The sequence below is a fragment of the Pygoscelis adeliae genome, unplaced genomic scaffold (genome assembly GCF_000699105.1).
Source record: "Pygoscelis adeliae isolate BGI_AS28 unplaced genomic scaffold, ASM69910v1 Scaffold100, whole genome shotgun sequence".
Lineage (NCBI taxonomy): Eukaryota > Metazoa > Chordata > Aves > Sphenisciformes > Spheniscidae > Pygoscelis > Pygoscelis adeliae.
The window spans coordinates 2,888,681-2,903,884 of NW_008824034.1; the positions used below are offsets into that span (position 1 = coordinate 2,888,681).

The window sequence follows — 15,204 nt, forward strand, 5'->3', positions numbered from 1 at the left end:
TGCCTGAGGAATTTTCCAGATGTATGTTTTTTTTCCTCTGGCTATGTAATGCTCCCGAGGTGTTTTCTCACCCCTCTGGGGTTTCTTTCATTCTGCCATAAACAGGTCAAATGTGAGATGTAGCCAAATACTCACATGTAGCCAAATACTCGCATTTTTCATATTTGCATGTGTCTTTCATTCTAGCATCTAGTGCAAAACCTGAGCCTGTCAGGAGAGAAAATGCAAGGAAGGGCTCCGTTGTCAATGTCAACCCAACAAATATCCGTCCACAGAGTGACAGTCCAGAAATTCGTAAATACAAGAAGAAATTCAACTCAGAGGTCCTTTGTGCTGCTTTGTGGGGTAAGCTCAGAAGTACTTGGGCATGTGTATGGAGGGAAGGCAGCAGCAGGAGAGGCTGGCAGTATATGCCAGGCAGATTTCACAGTTGTGTTGCACCTCTCCTGTCAGAAAGTCCTGGAGTGGATCACCGAGTAGATAACCTGCATCACTCGCGTGACACTGCCTTCCTGGTAGAAGACGGCAAACAGATGACTTACAGTTGCAAAGGATTTTGTGCATCAGAATGAGAAAACGTTTTGATTGGGCACCAAATTGAAACTGTGCTCGTTGGAAGAGCCAAAAGTTGCAAATGTTTTAGTAACTTATGCGGCTCATGATACTTACCCTTGTCTTAGCTGCGTACGAGTACAGCTGATCACACTAAGCCCTGACCCAGTGGAAATAATCCAAACCTGAAGCCTTTTGCTGTCGTGTGTGTTAGGTAGTCCAAGATTCTGAAGCAGGTCAGGTGTCAAGTCTTTCCAAAAGCTTGGCTTCCTTAGGTCCCGCTGTCCGTGCTTATTCAGAGCCTCACTGGATCACCCTTTTTACAGGGTCAACTTCACATGGTGTAAAACCAAGATGAGTGTAGTCAGACCAGTTTTCAACAACTGTAGACCTTGTCCCAGTCTCACACTAGCTAAGCTCTTGAGTTGTTTTGACCATCTTTCTACTTCAGAAGAACAGACGTATTCTATGGGACTCACCCAGCCTTTTACTCCTCCTCACTTTTTGAGTCTGGAATCGAAAATGAATGAAGCGGGTGAAACATTACCCAAAGCAAATGTAGATCTCCAGTTTACAGCTTCACAGATTTTGTGTAATGTATGTTTGTTAGGAGTCCAAGATTTTAAATTAAGAACAGAGGTGTGTGGCAAGGTCTGTAATTAAATGTGCATTGAGGCTGAAGAGCACCAGGTACTCGTCAGAGCATTGCCGGTAGAGGAGGGTGCTTGTTACAGCAGGATACCTCATGTCATTTCTTTAGAGCCTGCTGATTAGGAAACGTAGCTGTCATGCCAGCCGAACACAATTTTTTACATCCTCTGATGTCGGCAACCCACTGGAGCCTTCGCTTCCTTGGGAGCAGTTGGATTTCAGATGGATTCACTCCTTTAATTTGGCATTTGAAAGCATTCTTGCAAGACACAGACCATTTTCAAACAAACACTCCACTTCCTCGTAACAGCAGCCCTTCTTCCCACAAGCTTGGTCCTCCTGTGATTTGAGTGTCGTATTTGGGGAAAGAGGGATTTTTTTTTTTTTTTTTAAATTGGTAGAGACCCTTAGATCTTTTAGTTGGATCTCCTGTGTTGCCCACGGAGTGGTGCTGGAGTGGGACTTTTGCAGTGCTCACAGACACTTTCCAAGGTCACCTGAGAAGTTCGAGTTCACAAAGCATTTTCCTTTTTCTTTAAATCAACATTGACTTCAGCGGAACTACTCATCCTTCAAGTTACATGGGCATATAAGCATTCTGCTGGGTAAAAACTGTAATGGTGAGGTCCTTTTTTTCTATTCATTTTTCTGGGGGGTCATCCACATAGCAACAGAGAAATTATCAGGTACCATTAAGTGAGACTAAGTAAGAATCAGTTCTCAAAACAATGAACACTCAGTGGCCTCTGAATCATTGGGTGATTTATGCAGTATTTTTTTCCATGTATCAACAGGAGTAAATTTACTGGTGGGAACAGAGAATGGATTGTGGCTGCTGGACCGAAGTGGGCAAGGAAGAGTTTATTCGCTGATTACAAGGAGACGATTCCAGCAAATGGATGTTTTGGAAGGACTCAATGTGCTAATTACTATATCAGGTTAGTTCAGTGTCTAAAAGTATCTGACCTGCATTGGGGTTGGAAGCAATTAAAAAGAAGAATTAGGTTATAAACTAGGTTGAGGAATTTCCTCTTACAGAAAATCACACGACAGTTATTCTTGTTCATGGAAAACCTCTCCTGAATTTTTAACATTTACATTCTCATTTCAGGAAGGCTTTGGGATATTTCATTACCTGGTTAATGTGTAAAATGGTTTGTGAGAAGTATGAAGTGTTTCATATCCTTAAAATGAACTGGTTCTCAGCAAGTTATAGTTTGTCAGTCTGTTTGCTTGTTTCTGTGATGGGTGAGCATCTATCTAAGTGCAATTCTATTAAAATACCATTAAATAACCTCATTCTGTGTTCAACAACATGAGAGTGATCTGTACTGTGAAAGCATCAGTAACGTTAAATGGAGTGGCGTCTTCAACCTCTGCTGACAAGCAGCTTGGACCTTGCCCTGCAAGGTACTGAGGCCCTTATTCCCCACGGGTGAGAGTAGCCTCAAAGGATGCTTAGTACGTAACAAGGTGAGAGATGTAGGTCCAGCAAGGAATGGCAGCTCCAATCCAGACTCACCGTGGTGGGTGATGGCGAGAGCTGTTTGTCCCATATTGCAGGGTCCAGTTTCTTATGTGACACAGTCCTCCTCTTTTAGACTAACCTGTGAGCCCAGACTGCTGTTGACCGTATCTACTTACGAACTAAAGCAACAGAAAGACTGACTGAGATGAAAGATGACAAAGTAATTCTCACCTGGAAAGGCATCCAAAAGAAAATAGCTACTTGTAATGAAGATTGTCAGTTAATTAGAACTAAATGAGTCACTTATTCAAAATGGCCATTGTGTTCCTTCCTTCACATCAAAGAGTAAATGCCAGATAGTGTGATTATTTCTGATAATACACGCGTCTATAGAGACCTATTCTTTGGCCTGAGGGAAGAATTTTAATCAGGTGTGAAAATCTTGCATGAAGCTCGAGTCACAAGGTAAGTGCACATGTGCTAAGTGCCATAGGATTGCTCACGTTCCAGTTCCCTCCTCGTGTCACCGTCACACAGGGCTTTCCTTCTGCGCTGCTGGACTCTTCTCTCACCTTGACGGGGCACAAGGACCCACTGTACTCAAGGTCACAAAACTCTGGCTTTTTGTAAGTGTGGGAAAGTTTGTACTTCAGTGAGTTATAGTATTATGTCTGTCTTTTTTTCCAAACCCTAGGGAAGAAGAATAAGTTGAGGGTATATTACTTATCATGGCTGAGAAATAAAATTTTGCGCAATGATCCAGAGGTGGAGAAGCGGCAAGGCTGGGTGTCTGTGGGTGACCTGGAAGGCTGCGTACACTACAAAGTCGGTAAGGACTTTTTGTTTCTGTCTTGAAGAGCTGCTTACTCATCCTTTTGCATCTCGTGACACCAGCATTTTTCTTCAGCTCTGGTTCAGGATTGTATTGGGCTGAGTATCTCTGAGTTCTTTCAAACCTCCTTGTTTTACATGGCAGATGCTTTGCTCCCTGTCATTCCAGGTAGCATCTCTTCTTGCAGCAGTTACCGGATGATGTTATGGGTATTCGCTGTGACGGCTGGAAGAAGGTGGTGCCAGCCCTGGTCTGTTGCTCAGTCAGTGGCTTAGAAGTTCTGTAGTTACTTAAGGTTTTAATTAGGCTGATGCTTTCCACCTATTCAGCTTCCCTCCTGGCCCTGAGTAACTGCTAAGAAACTGGACTAGTAAAGTCCTAGTAAATCAGATTTGTAGGATGCCCATGGGTAGATCAGACTGGATGTGCTACAGCTCATCCCTGTCTCCAGATCGTAAAAGACCTAAGTATACCTTTGTTTAAACTTACACACTGGAAATGGTACCACAGCAGTTGAGAAACCATCTTGCTTTTATTTGGCTTTCAGGCAGTTCATTCTTGGAGATGAACATCATCAGTATTGTGATAGTTTCTGTCATTTAGCTGCGTGAGGGGGTGTGATGTATAGCGCAAGTTTTGCTTTGTATATGCTAAGTATATGAAAGTGGCACTTTTTTCAAAGTCAAATAGAGAAACGATACAGAGGAGTGCAGGAGACGGCGAGGTGGCTGGCTCTCATAAACACCTTGCTTGACTTTTTTGCTTTTATATCTCACGGCTTTAAAAGTGGCAAGGGTTAAACCCAAGAAAGGATGTGAAACGGATGTGTGTTGTTACTTTCTTTGTGATTATAGCTAAGCACCCACGTATTCCACTTCAGTTGCTCATCTTTGGGTTTGGAGTGGGTTTTGTTGTTTTTTTTTTTAAAAGTTATCCTAAAATTAGGCAAACATTTGGTAGGAGCTTCTGTGTTTACATATGACAAGCCGCTCTTACTACTTTGACAAAACAGCTGCTGTTGTTTTTCTCTTGGTGAATCTTCTTGTATCTTGACCTTTGGTTGTAAAACCAAAGTCCAGGTAGAAGAGGAAAAGGATGTGCTGTTCTGCATTTTGGTGGAGTTTGGTTTTTTTTTCTTTCTCTGCCTATGTGAGATTTTCCTGACCAGTGTCCATCCTTATCCACTCTTCATGCCTCTGCTGTATGCTTGGTCAGTGCGAACTGCTCCTTTTGTAAGCAGCAAGGGCTGATCAAGCCCTCCTCCCACAGAAAACAAACCTTACTTCAGTAGTATAACACCTGCATCTTTTAAAAATCCCTGCCAAGCAGACACTGAATATAAAATGAAGGGTGAATGCGTTGTGACGCGATACCCTAGGGTTCTGTTTCCAAAGCAAATGCTTGTCTCTCTCAGGGTGAAAACACAATGTACAAAGAAGCCTGAATTTTCAATGCATGATTCTTCATTTATTCTCAATGGGCCCAACGTGACCTCAGTCAACTTAGAGAAGTTGCTCATCTCTTAAATGCTTACTCATCTCAGAAACATGGGAGCCCTTCGCCCACACTAGCACGTGGGGATTTAACCCCACACATGAACAGTGAAATGAAAATTCATCCTGCAGAGCGTAACAGAATTGTTCAGCCAACAACCACCATTCCTGCAAAACTGGCTTATTCACAACCAGCAATGATAGTGTGTGTTCACGCTTAAAAAATTAAGTGGGTTGGCTTAGCTTGCAGGGTCAAGACCTTTTTTTCTGACTAGTGAGATATTTTTTTTTTTTATAGATATATGAAAAGCAATATATAAATGTTGTTAACTGTCATCTGGCTTTACTGAGTATAAATGAACTATAGGTTTTCAGTCAAGGTATTGTCACTGGTGATATTAAACATTGATGTCCAGAATCCATTAGTCTCCCTTGCTGGATAATGTCTACCTCTACAACTAGTCCATTGAAATTATTTCATGTGATGAGATGGTCTTTGATTTAAGTGTCTGTCTGGTACCTAAGGAATTGTTCTTCTTGTATTACAGTAAAATATGAGAGAATCAAATTCCTTGTAATTGCTTTGAAAAACTCAGTGGAGGTTTATGCTTGGGCTCCAAAGCCTTATCACAAATTCATGGCTTTTAAGGTAAGTGAAACTTCACTTTGGTTCAGATGTATCACTGTCTCTCACTGTCTCTCATCTACTCTTTGCTTTTGCTTTTTGTTGCTTTGTGTAACATTTATTTCTAGTTAAACATAAAATGAGTATTCTTTTATAGAAAATGTAGCTCATTTGACATACCTTGGAGATGGCAGGCATAAAACTGTCACAGTCATGATTCTTTTAGATGTGAAAAACTTGTTTCAGTGCTGTGCCAAAATGTACATTTGAGTTCACAAAGTTGATGCTGATTTCCTTCAAAAGAGGAGGAAATTGAACGTGGATGGTACTCAGCCTAATTTTTGCCTAATCCGTTTCTAGAATCTGGATTTTTTTCAAAACGCAAGTGAATTATCCAGCTCTCCTTGCAGTTCAGTGGATGATGAATACTTAGCTCTTTAAATGTAATGTACTATTTAACAAAAATAGCTGCCTAACTTTTGAGTTTTGAAAATTCTTAAGATCATATATGTAGATCTGTAAACCAACAGCTTTATTGTGTTATATAGTGTATTTTTCTTTTTCCAGTCCTTTACCTCACTTCATCACAAACCACTGTCAGTTGACCTGACCGTTGAAAATGGACAAAGATTAAAAGTCATATATGGCTCACTAGTAGGCTTTCACGCTATTGATGTGGACTCTGGATCTGTGTATGACCTGTACCTTCCAACACACGTAAGATACTCCAAAAAAAGACGTAAATGCCTCTGTTCTTTGGGCTGTATATTGATGATGATCAGGTTAAGAGTTGTGCTGTATTTCAAAAGACAGGGTAAGAGAATAATTATTGTACGCCAGCTAATAGAAAACCGCTTTTCACATACTTTTATAACACTTGAAGTTCTGTTAAATGGCTTTTATCACATTTAGAATATAAATTTTAATGGTTTAATGTCAGAAAGCCTGTTGTATGGACAGTACTATTTTTAATTGATTTATCCTGGAAATTTAGGACTTCTTAAGCAATCAAAGACACAATAATATCTACATGAATTTATGTGCCTTTTACAATCTGCCACTGTGCTTTTCAATCTTGCTAACAAGCTGATTAAATTATCACTGAATTGAGCTGAAATTTGGCCTGGATGCAACATATTTTAATCTTGATCCACTGCAAGCGTGTTACCTTTGCACCAATGAGTACCTGTAGCTAGAGGAGCCAGGTGTACATGTGTACCCATGAATAATCCAAATTTCTTCACCATGGAGCAAAGTTGCATTTGTTTCACATGATTACAGATCCAGGCTCTGTGTGCAAAACGTGATTTGCCTGTCAGTCATGACTTTGCAGAAACCCAACTTCCAGACTAAATAAATTTGCTGATCTTCTTACCGTTCAGTTGCCCGTGAAATCAGTCCTTAAATTCAAAAGAATTTTTACATTTTCCTCAGGATTTTCTCATTAGATTGTCAAGAAGTTGGCATGAAGATGTTGATTTCAGGTTGATGTGTACATATTGCGTTGTGCATCTGTTCATTGAGGTGATGGTGATCACTAAATTCCTGCTTAAACTCAGATAACAGCAAAGTAATTCCCCTGCAGAAGTGAATGACTGGCATGGGGCTGTCCAATATGAAGCCTGTGCTACGGTTTTAATCTTTTTTGTTTGTTTTTGCTTATTTTTTAGCTGTTCTAGATAGTTCTTTTCAAGGCGGTGAGTCCCAAAAGCCAGAGAAACTTGAGGGCTTAAGTCCAGAAAAATAGCAGGTTCCCATGGCTCCAGTCTGATGGGAGGCTCCTGGCAAGGAAACCTCTGTGCACGCTTGAAAACCTCCCTGAAGTCAGCAGAGCTCCACGGGGGCAGAGGGTTAGCTCATCCGGGTGCCATGGCCTCCTTGTATCCCGAGGCAATGTGTCCCAACGTTAGGCTCAGGAGGTCTGAAGAAGTCTCATTCCAGGCCTGCATGTTGCAGCCTGTGCCTTGAACCCTTTTATTTTTTAACTTCTTTTTCTCCGCTCTCAGCCCTATGTTCCCAAACCAAATGAAAACCCATAACTCCCGTGCAAGCCACTTGATCGCTCTGCTGCCCTGACAAGTGACAGCCTTCAAATTCTGTTAGACCTGTGTTTCTGATGGACACAACGTTTGAGGATGGCGGTTAAGTTTATAAACTTAATTAAAAAGTAACTTTTCTAGCTGTTCAGAACAAACTGTTGAATCACCTGCTAAAAGCTTGTACTGTTTATTTCTGTGTTGGGTTTTTTTAAGGGACGTAATATTTGTTTTGTTAGAGGGTTTATTTAATCTGACAATTAGTAGCTTTGTTAACTATGCAACTATGAAAAATTCGCATCAGTTTATAAATCTAAGTGTGCTGCCTGCACACCATCCCTGGAAGCTGGTTGCTAAGCAAGGTGAATAATGACTTGTCAAAAAGGTCATTAGCATAATTGCCCAAGATAAGAAAGGCAAAGAAAAAAGTGAACCTTCTTGGAGGCTTTAGTTTTTCAACAGGCTGCAAATGCAATTACGTACCCCATGAGAGAGATTTCCCAGGTGACTGTCCTGAATATGTGGGGCACCTTTAAGACTGACTCCATTTGTGTGGGCTCTTCAACCAAAAGTTAGCATGTACTAAAAATATATTTTCCCTTTAGAGTTTTAGACCTGAAATAAATCTGCCGCTACAGTGGCTCTATCTTTTTCGGTATTTTATTATTTTAAAGAGCATCTGCTAGAATCGGATAATTCTCTCAAGGAGCTTTGCGGTGGCAACAGACCAGACTTTAACAGGCTGACTTTAGATACTCTTGCTTCCTGGTAGCCTCTTTTCCTGGCTCCCCACCTCTTTCTTCATCTCTTACCTGCTTCGATCGCTCATGCGAGTACCAAGGCAACGCATTAAAATTGCTCTGCGACTCTGGATACCCGTTCTAGTGTTACGGATAGTTGTTGCGGAGGCACGGAGTCAAGTGGTTGGCCTGAGTGTATTCAGTTTGGCAAGTACAGCTTCAGTGCTTCTTTTACTGTTCATTGTGCCCTTACAGTGTGCATAAATGTATGTGCTTGAAGAAAAAAAGATCTGTGTGTTGCTGGCTTGTGAAAATGATGTAGAAACGCCAGTTGTATGCTTCCTATAAAAATATTAATTGTAGTGGTTTAATTTACTGTTTAGCATCCTGTTTTGAGTAGTGCTTTAAACAAGGAAATGCTTTGTTATTGTTTTTGAAGGGTGTCCTCTTTTTCTTTCAAAAACACTTTCATAAAACCCGACCTTCATGGTTGTATACTTAGACTTTTTTTTCATTTGGGACACGTTGGCTTCTGGGAGAGATTCTAGTGCATTGAACAGCTGTTAAAATAATTTGTGTGAGTGAAATGCACTGTTCCTGCAGCATGCAGAAAATGTATGCTGAAGAGCATTTAAATGGGGAACTATTTTTAGTGAAGTATGTGGGAAGGGAAGGACAGAGAGTGGCTTGTATTTGAAAGGTCCAGGTAACTTTTCGGTTTGCTGTAAATATTGTGCAATTTACAGGTTTTAGCTTGTGAGTGGGGATAGGGAAATATCATGGAAAGTGAAAGCACTGATTTCCTGGAATGTGGAAGCTTTTGCCCTTCCTCCATCTTCTGAAATAATTGCGAATTCAAATTTATTTCACCTTTCTTCTATTTATATAATGCAAGTGTTTTGTGAGTGAGTAAGTAAATATTATTGTGTCTCAGTGGCTCCATGGCTTCTTGAAACCGATGAATACTGGTAAATATAAAGTGAAATATTGAACGTTGATTTGTTTGCAAACCTACTGTCATATTCAAAGGGGGGAGGAGGGGAGAAAGCCTGTTTCAGAGGCTAGCTAGCGAACTATACAGCCTTTCTGAAAACAGGCATTTCTTTCACTTTCCATGAGCCATGAGCTAGTTCTTTTTATTGCTCTGCCAAGCTAGGTAGATTGATGTAGTCACTAAAATTGCAGTCCATTTTCTGATACAAATCTTAGTAAAATATGATTCTAGATCCAGGGGACTATTCGCCCACATGCCATTATCATCCTCCCGAATACCAGCGGAATGGAGCTTTTACTCACCTACGAAGATGAAGGCATCTACATTGATATATATGGGCATTTCACAAAGGAGACTGTTTTACAGTGGGGAGAAATGCCAGCATCTGTAGGTATGTATGAAAAATAGCACTTTATGAAATACGAGATCCTGCTGCATGAAGCCTGACGTCTTTATGAGGTTTGTGTCCATATGAAAATGGTTGTATGGCTCATAAAGCAACTTCTGAGCAAACCAGATGTGTAAGGAGTAAACAGATTTATGTATGTTTGTGTTAAGATAGCCAATGATTGCAGTAGGGTCTTCGCATTTGGTTCATAGTTTGTATTCTTTTCACACGGTTTATTGCATCATACCTTGACTATACAGCCAAACTTCACTGAGGATGCAGCTTACCACCAGTTTTCACAGAGAGAATTACATGAATTACAGAGGGGGAAAAAGGTGCTCTTGCTTCCTACTTTGATTGTTCATAGCCCGTGGCGTTTTATGTAAAAATTCACTGTAGAGAGGTCAGTTACTGAAGAGGTCTGTAACTGCTGTCAAATGGCCCCTTAATTTTATCACTTTAAATTCACAGTGCTGCCAGCCCAGGGTATTTCTAATAGATTCTCAATCTCTCCATGCTGGCAGTTGGCAGATTCTGATTGTATTGTAGCCAGGACAGCTGTTTGTTTCACCTTCCCCAGAGGGCTTCAGGTTAACAGTGTGGGGAAAACCAAGAACAACGCAGGCAGATTTTTGTTTTTGTTATTTGTTGCTTTTAATTTCTTTTCTGGCTCACTCCTGTTCTTCTGCATCTTAAAACAAACATACAAACAAAAAAAGCCCAAGACACTTAGATTGTACAAAAGCATATTATTAGCTTGGCAGAAACTGGATGCCACAGTGAAAAAATCGAGGATATTCACCTTTCTCCTTTCACTTCTAGCTGGGTAGTTTTAGGAAAAGTCCATTAAAATCAGTAGAATAACACCCTTGAGTAAATGCCAGGTTTGACATTTGCAGAGGGTTTTCAACAGTACTGAGGGAAGAAGCCCACTTCTGGAACACAATTCGCTACAAGACAACTTATTTTTTGCACTGTTTCAATAAAATTCAGCAACAAAACTGCTTCAGTTTCAAAAAACAGGTATAAGGTTATAAGCTAACTATATAGTGTTTCCTTCCCTTCACTGAATAGCCCTATCTCCAATTTTCAGCCCGTATTCAGAGCTACAGGGCATAATTAAAATGTATCAAGTCAATTCTCCATTTTTCATAGGGATATCTTATGGTCTTTGATATGTAGAAATTTTACATCCCCTCTGAATTAATGTTAGAAACACCATAAGAAATAATCAATAATCAAAAAGCAATTACTCAGCCAGGGTAAGAATTGTTCTAATGAGAAATATTGAACATAATTGGAAGCTGCACTGACACATGCTATCTGAAGGAGACAGAAGCTTTCAAGAAGCATGTCGTTACGGGACGTGCTTCCTTAGGCCTTACTAAGAGTAGCAAGCTTACTTAACATGAACATACTCTTCAAACTGTAATGTCTTATCCACCTTATGGTGTGCATATATGATACATGATTTTCATAACTCTCCTTTGTTTTCCCACATGTACTCCATCGGTTAGAACTCCTTTGTCCTGCCTTGGGAAGAAACAATTTTAAAATCAGCTGCATGTATATAAGTGTCCTGCCAGAGATTAACCCTAATCTCATGTTCAATACTTTTTAAACCATGGATGTTACTTGTAACTATTACAGGCTTTTCTAGTTGTATTCTTACTATATGCTATGTCCTAAAGAGTCACTGTTACTAGTTAGTTAGTGTGTTTCAAAGACGGATGATATATAAGAAACAAAGGGCTTGCTTATATCCTGCTTTAGAAAGGGGGATATTGCAAGAAGGATCGCATAGATCTATGACTCCTATTTGGAAATTTGCAGTTTGTGTCACTGGGCACTGATTGCTCTCAAAGCTTTTTCACTTAATCTAGGTAAGAGTTTGCAGGAGTGCCTCAGAAGGGGACCAGAGAGAGCTTAAGTCCTTCCTCCTAATGTTGCTGAAAGTACTGAATCATCAAACCCACAGATATGAGAGAGAGGTTTGTAAAGCATTCTTGTAGCCTGGAAATCGCACTGCCTTAACTCCAGTAAAAATTTCCTTGTGCGTATCCAGCTGGCACTGAAGTGAATAAAGCTTCACCACGTTGGACCAGCTGAATATGTGATCTTTTGTGCCAGTTAATTAATTTAAAACATCCTTCGGTATACATCTGGCTAGGCATGATATTCTCAATTTCTCAAGGTTGATTACATCCTAATAGAAGGAATGCCATTTGGACATTCGCCTTTCCATGTGCTCATGCAGCTATTTCTCCTGGTCTTCAGCACACCACTATGATAATCATTTGCATGGAAAGCCATCAGTATGAAATTGCCTAAGCATTTTTGTTAAGAGTATTTTAGGGCAGTTAAATAGGAAGAGGATGGAGAAGATGCTTCTGAGGGTGGCATCCTGTCCGGTGAATTTTACTATATTCAGGGTAGGAGTCTTGTCTATGTGAATAGTTTAGATGTTCTCTGTAGTCAGTCTAGAGAAATGGGCACCACCAGATGGGAAGGTGGTGCCTATCCAGGGACAGGTAGCTAGGACAGGGATAATGAAACATCCTGCTGAGGAAGCAGAGGGCGAGTTAGATGAAATGTTTTGGATGGTAAGGTTAGGAGAGCTGAGTAACCAGCTAGCTCTTTGTAGAACTTCTCCCAGTGCTCAGAAAGCAAGACTGTAGGTTTTCTCTGGAAGGAAAGGTGTCTGTCTCCATCTGCCTCTTTCGTTGTCTATACTTCTGCAGATTCCATAGCTGGAGGGAGGCAGTCTCCAAACAGCCCCTCTCAGTTGTCATTTGAAAATTTTCCAACACGTTAGCTTGAGAACCCTTGTGTTTCTGCTGCTGCTGCAGCACTTCTGGTATCTCAGAAATTGATTTCTTTGGAACAGAAATTGTCAGTCTTTGTGATGATTGACAAGATTAAATTGACTTCCGATTGGAATCACATTTCCATTAAAAACAAATTGATCCAACCTATAACTCAACACACAACTCAAACTTTAAACAAATAGCTCTGTTAACTATTATTTTAATAATTGTTTCCCACTAGCTCCTATTAATTCTCTTGATCCCTTGAAATTCTTGGCTCCAGACAAAAACATTAACTATTATGAGAGAAGTCTTAATAACGGTGTTATTTTCGTGGCCAAACTTAGGGGGAACTTGAAAGTTTCGTAAGAGATCCCATTTTCCTGGAATTTCCAGACCCATTTCAGCCATCCTAAACTCTGTATGAGCTTATCTCAAAATTTTCGCTCTGTGTTTCAGAGATAGAAGGGTCTTGTGTTAACCTCAGGGTGCTCTCTAGTCATCCCTTGCTCATTTCTTGATTTCTTTAAACAATTATTTTGAAATAAAACTTTTGTAGTTGGTGAGAATATCTTGACTACAAAAAATAAAAACTAGTTTTGTGTTATAATTGATGGATTTAGGGCAGGGAAGCTAAATATAGCTTACTCTCATAGTCTTTAAGTTGGGACCTCTGCGACCGATCTGTTAATAAGAAATTGGAGAGAGGAAACTCGAATCCTGTGGGAAATTAAAATTGTAGAAGTACTCTATCTATGTTTAATCTGAAAGATATTTCACATATGTAGGGCTAAATACAAATATAGCTGTAATATTTTCTTTCTATAAAACAGGATTAAAAAAGGGTTTAAGAAACATCAAGTTAATAAGATTTGGGAGCACTTTTGCCCTTTTGTGTGAGTAATGAATTATTTACAGTATGTAGTCTTAGAGGGCTGGCACAAAACTGGATATTCCCAGAGTGGGGAACCAATAAAAGTCCTTATTTCCTTTGCCGTGTACGTATTAGAAGCAAAAAGGATGTTATGTAGAGAAAGAGACAGCATTACCAAAAGGTGGTTGAATTACTGCCTCAGTGCTCTTATCGACATACTCACCAGTTCCTGAAACGGTTGCTGCCCAGCTCATGCACAGAAAATGCCTGCTCGTACCTGAATGACTCTTCTTGGTCAGATCTCCTGCACGCTTTTTCCCCAGGAAACCACAAAAAGCATTCAAACAAGCAAACCGTCACCCCAGATACATTTCTGGGTTGGGTTATCAGTTCTACTGGCATAACTACAAACGAGTGAGCAACACCTGGGAGCAGAGAAGCTTTGGAACAGAGATGCATAGAAACATACATGTTTAGGAAAAAAAAAGATTTAGTCATAAATTTATTCCTAGCTTGCTTGGGGTGGTTAGGGAACTGTATGTGTTAGCCCTTCGTCCAGTGCAATCTAACCAAGACATAGAGCAGAAAACCACCTGCCTTCCATGGCCAATTTCTTGATTTGTCTATTTGTGACTTTATTCAGCCTTAGTTTCTTTTCCTTCTTGGTTTTGACTCTCTAGCCTCTCTCATTTAGTAAAAGTCACAGCTGTGACTGGAGGAAGAAAAATACCCACTTCTATCCAAGTAATGTAAATAATAGCAGTAAAACTAACAGAATCGCACAAGAGAAGTTACTGGCTTCTTCCTCAGTTTTCCTATCCAAAATTGCTTAACTTTGGGGGCAGTAAGTTTTAAAGCATGGGCAAAAGACAGAAGTACATGCAAGTAGCTAATTGGAGAGCTCGAGGCTGGGTTTCAGTGGGAACAAGCTTTGCTACATCACAGGACACTTGGTATCTGTGGGTTATTTCCATTCCCAATCCTCAACATGTATGTCTCCCTTCCATTGGTCTAAAAATAAATAAATAAACATCCTTTCCCCAAAGAGCGGGGAACCAATAAAAGTTGTGATTTCACAGAGCATACTGGGTTTGACTGAAGGGCCAAAGAAGGGTTCTGTAGAAGTGTACTCAGTCTTAAGATCTGTGTGGTCTCTAACAGCTGGTATGTTTTACTGTAGGCAAAGTCATCACTGGATATTCTCCTTTTAATGTTCGTGCCCGGCTGCATACTTGCCTGAAGCAATTTTTTCAAACGTGTACAAAAGCAAAATTCAGGAGCTTTTTTTCATTGCATTTCACCTATGCTCTTACTGTCTGTCTCCAAAAAGGAATTCAGTAAAGCAGCGTACATTCTCTTTTACCCTGTGAAATGGAGTTTGATATCATGACTCGGGCACGCAAAAGTGGGTCAGACTCTTTTAATTCATGTTCAGTTTGTTCATTTTGAACTTCTTTGCTTAAGGGGGAATCGGTTGCCTGGGGAATTTCTGGAGTCTCCACCACTAGAGGTCTTTAAGGTCAGGTTAGACAAACAACTGTCAGAAGTGATACTGATGTGGCAGAGATATGGATGGAAGAGAAGGTGCATTAAGGTCCTTTCCTGCCCTGTTTCTGTAACGCTAATCAGAAAAGCCCAATTTTATGATACTTTGCTAAAAGCTGGCCTCCTGCTTTCATGCAGAGGTCAGCTGGGAATAACTGCTTAGGGCAGTGAGCACAAATTCAGTACAAGAGATCAGAAA

At 40.3% G+C, this 15,204-nt stretch overlaps 1 protein-coding gene across 1 annotated transcript in view; it reads left to right on the forward strand.

The window, feature by feature from the left end:
- NRK (Nik related kinase) overlaps nt 1-15,204 on the forward strand; it is a 104,107-nt gene that overhangs the window by 83,604 nt on the left and 5,299 nt on the right. The window contains exons 24-29 of the mRNA XM_009331347.1: nt 187-345; nt 1,998-2,141; nt 3,366-3,500; nt 5,545-5,645; nt 6,189-6,338; nt 9,623-9,782. Coding sequence (XP_009329622.1) covers nt 187-345; nt 1,998-2,141; nt 3,366-3,500; nt 5,545-5,645; nt 6,189-6,338; nt 9,623-9,782 — 849 coding nt within the window. The remainder of the gene's footprint in view (nt 1-186; nt 346-1,997; nt 2,142-3,365; nt 3,501-5,544; nt 5,646-6,188; nt 6,339-9,622; nt 9,783-15,204) is intronic.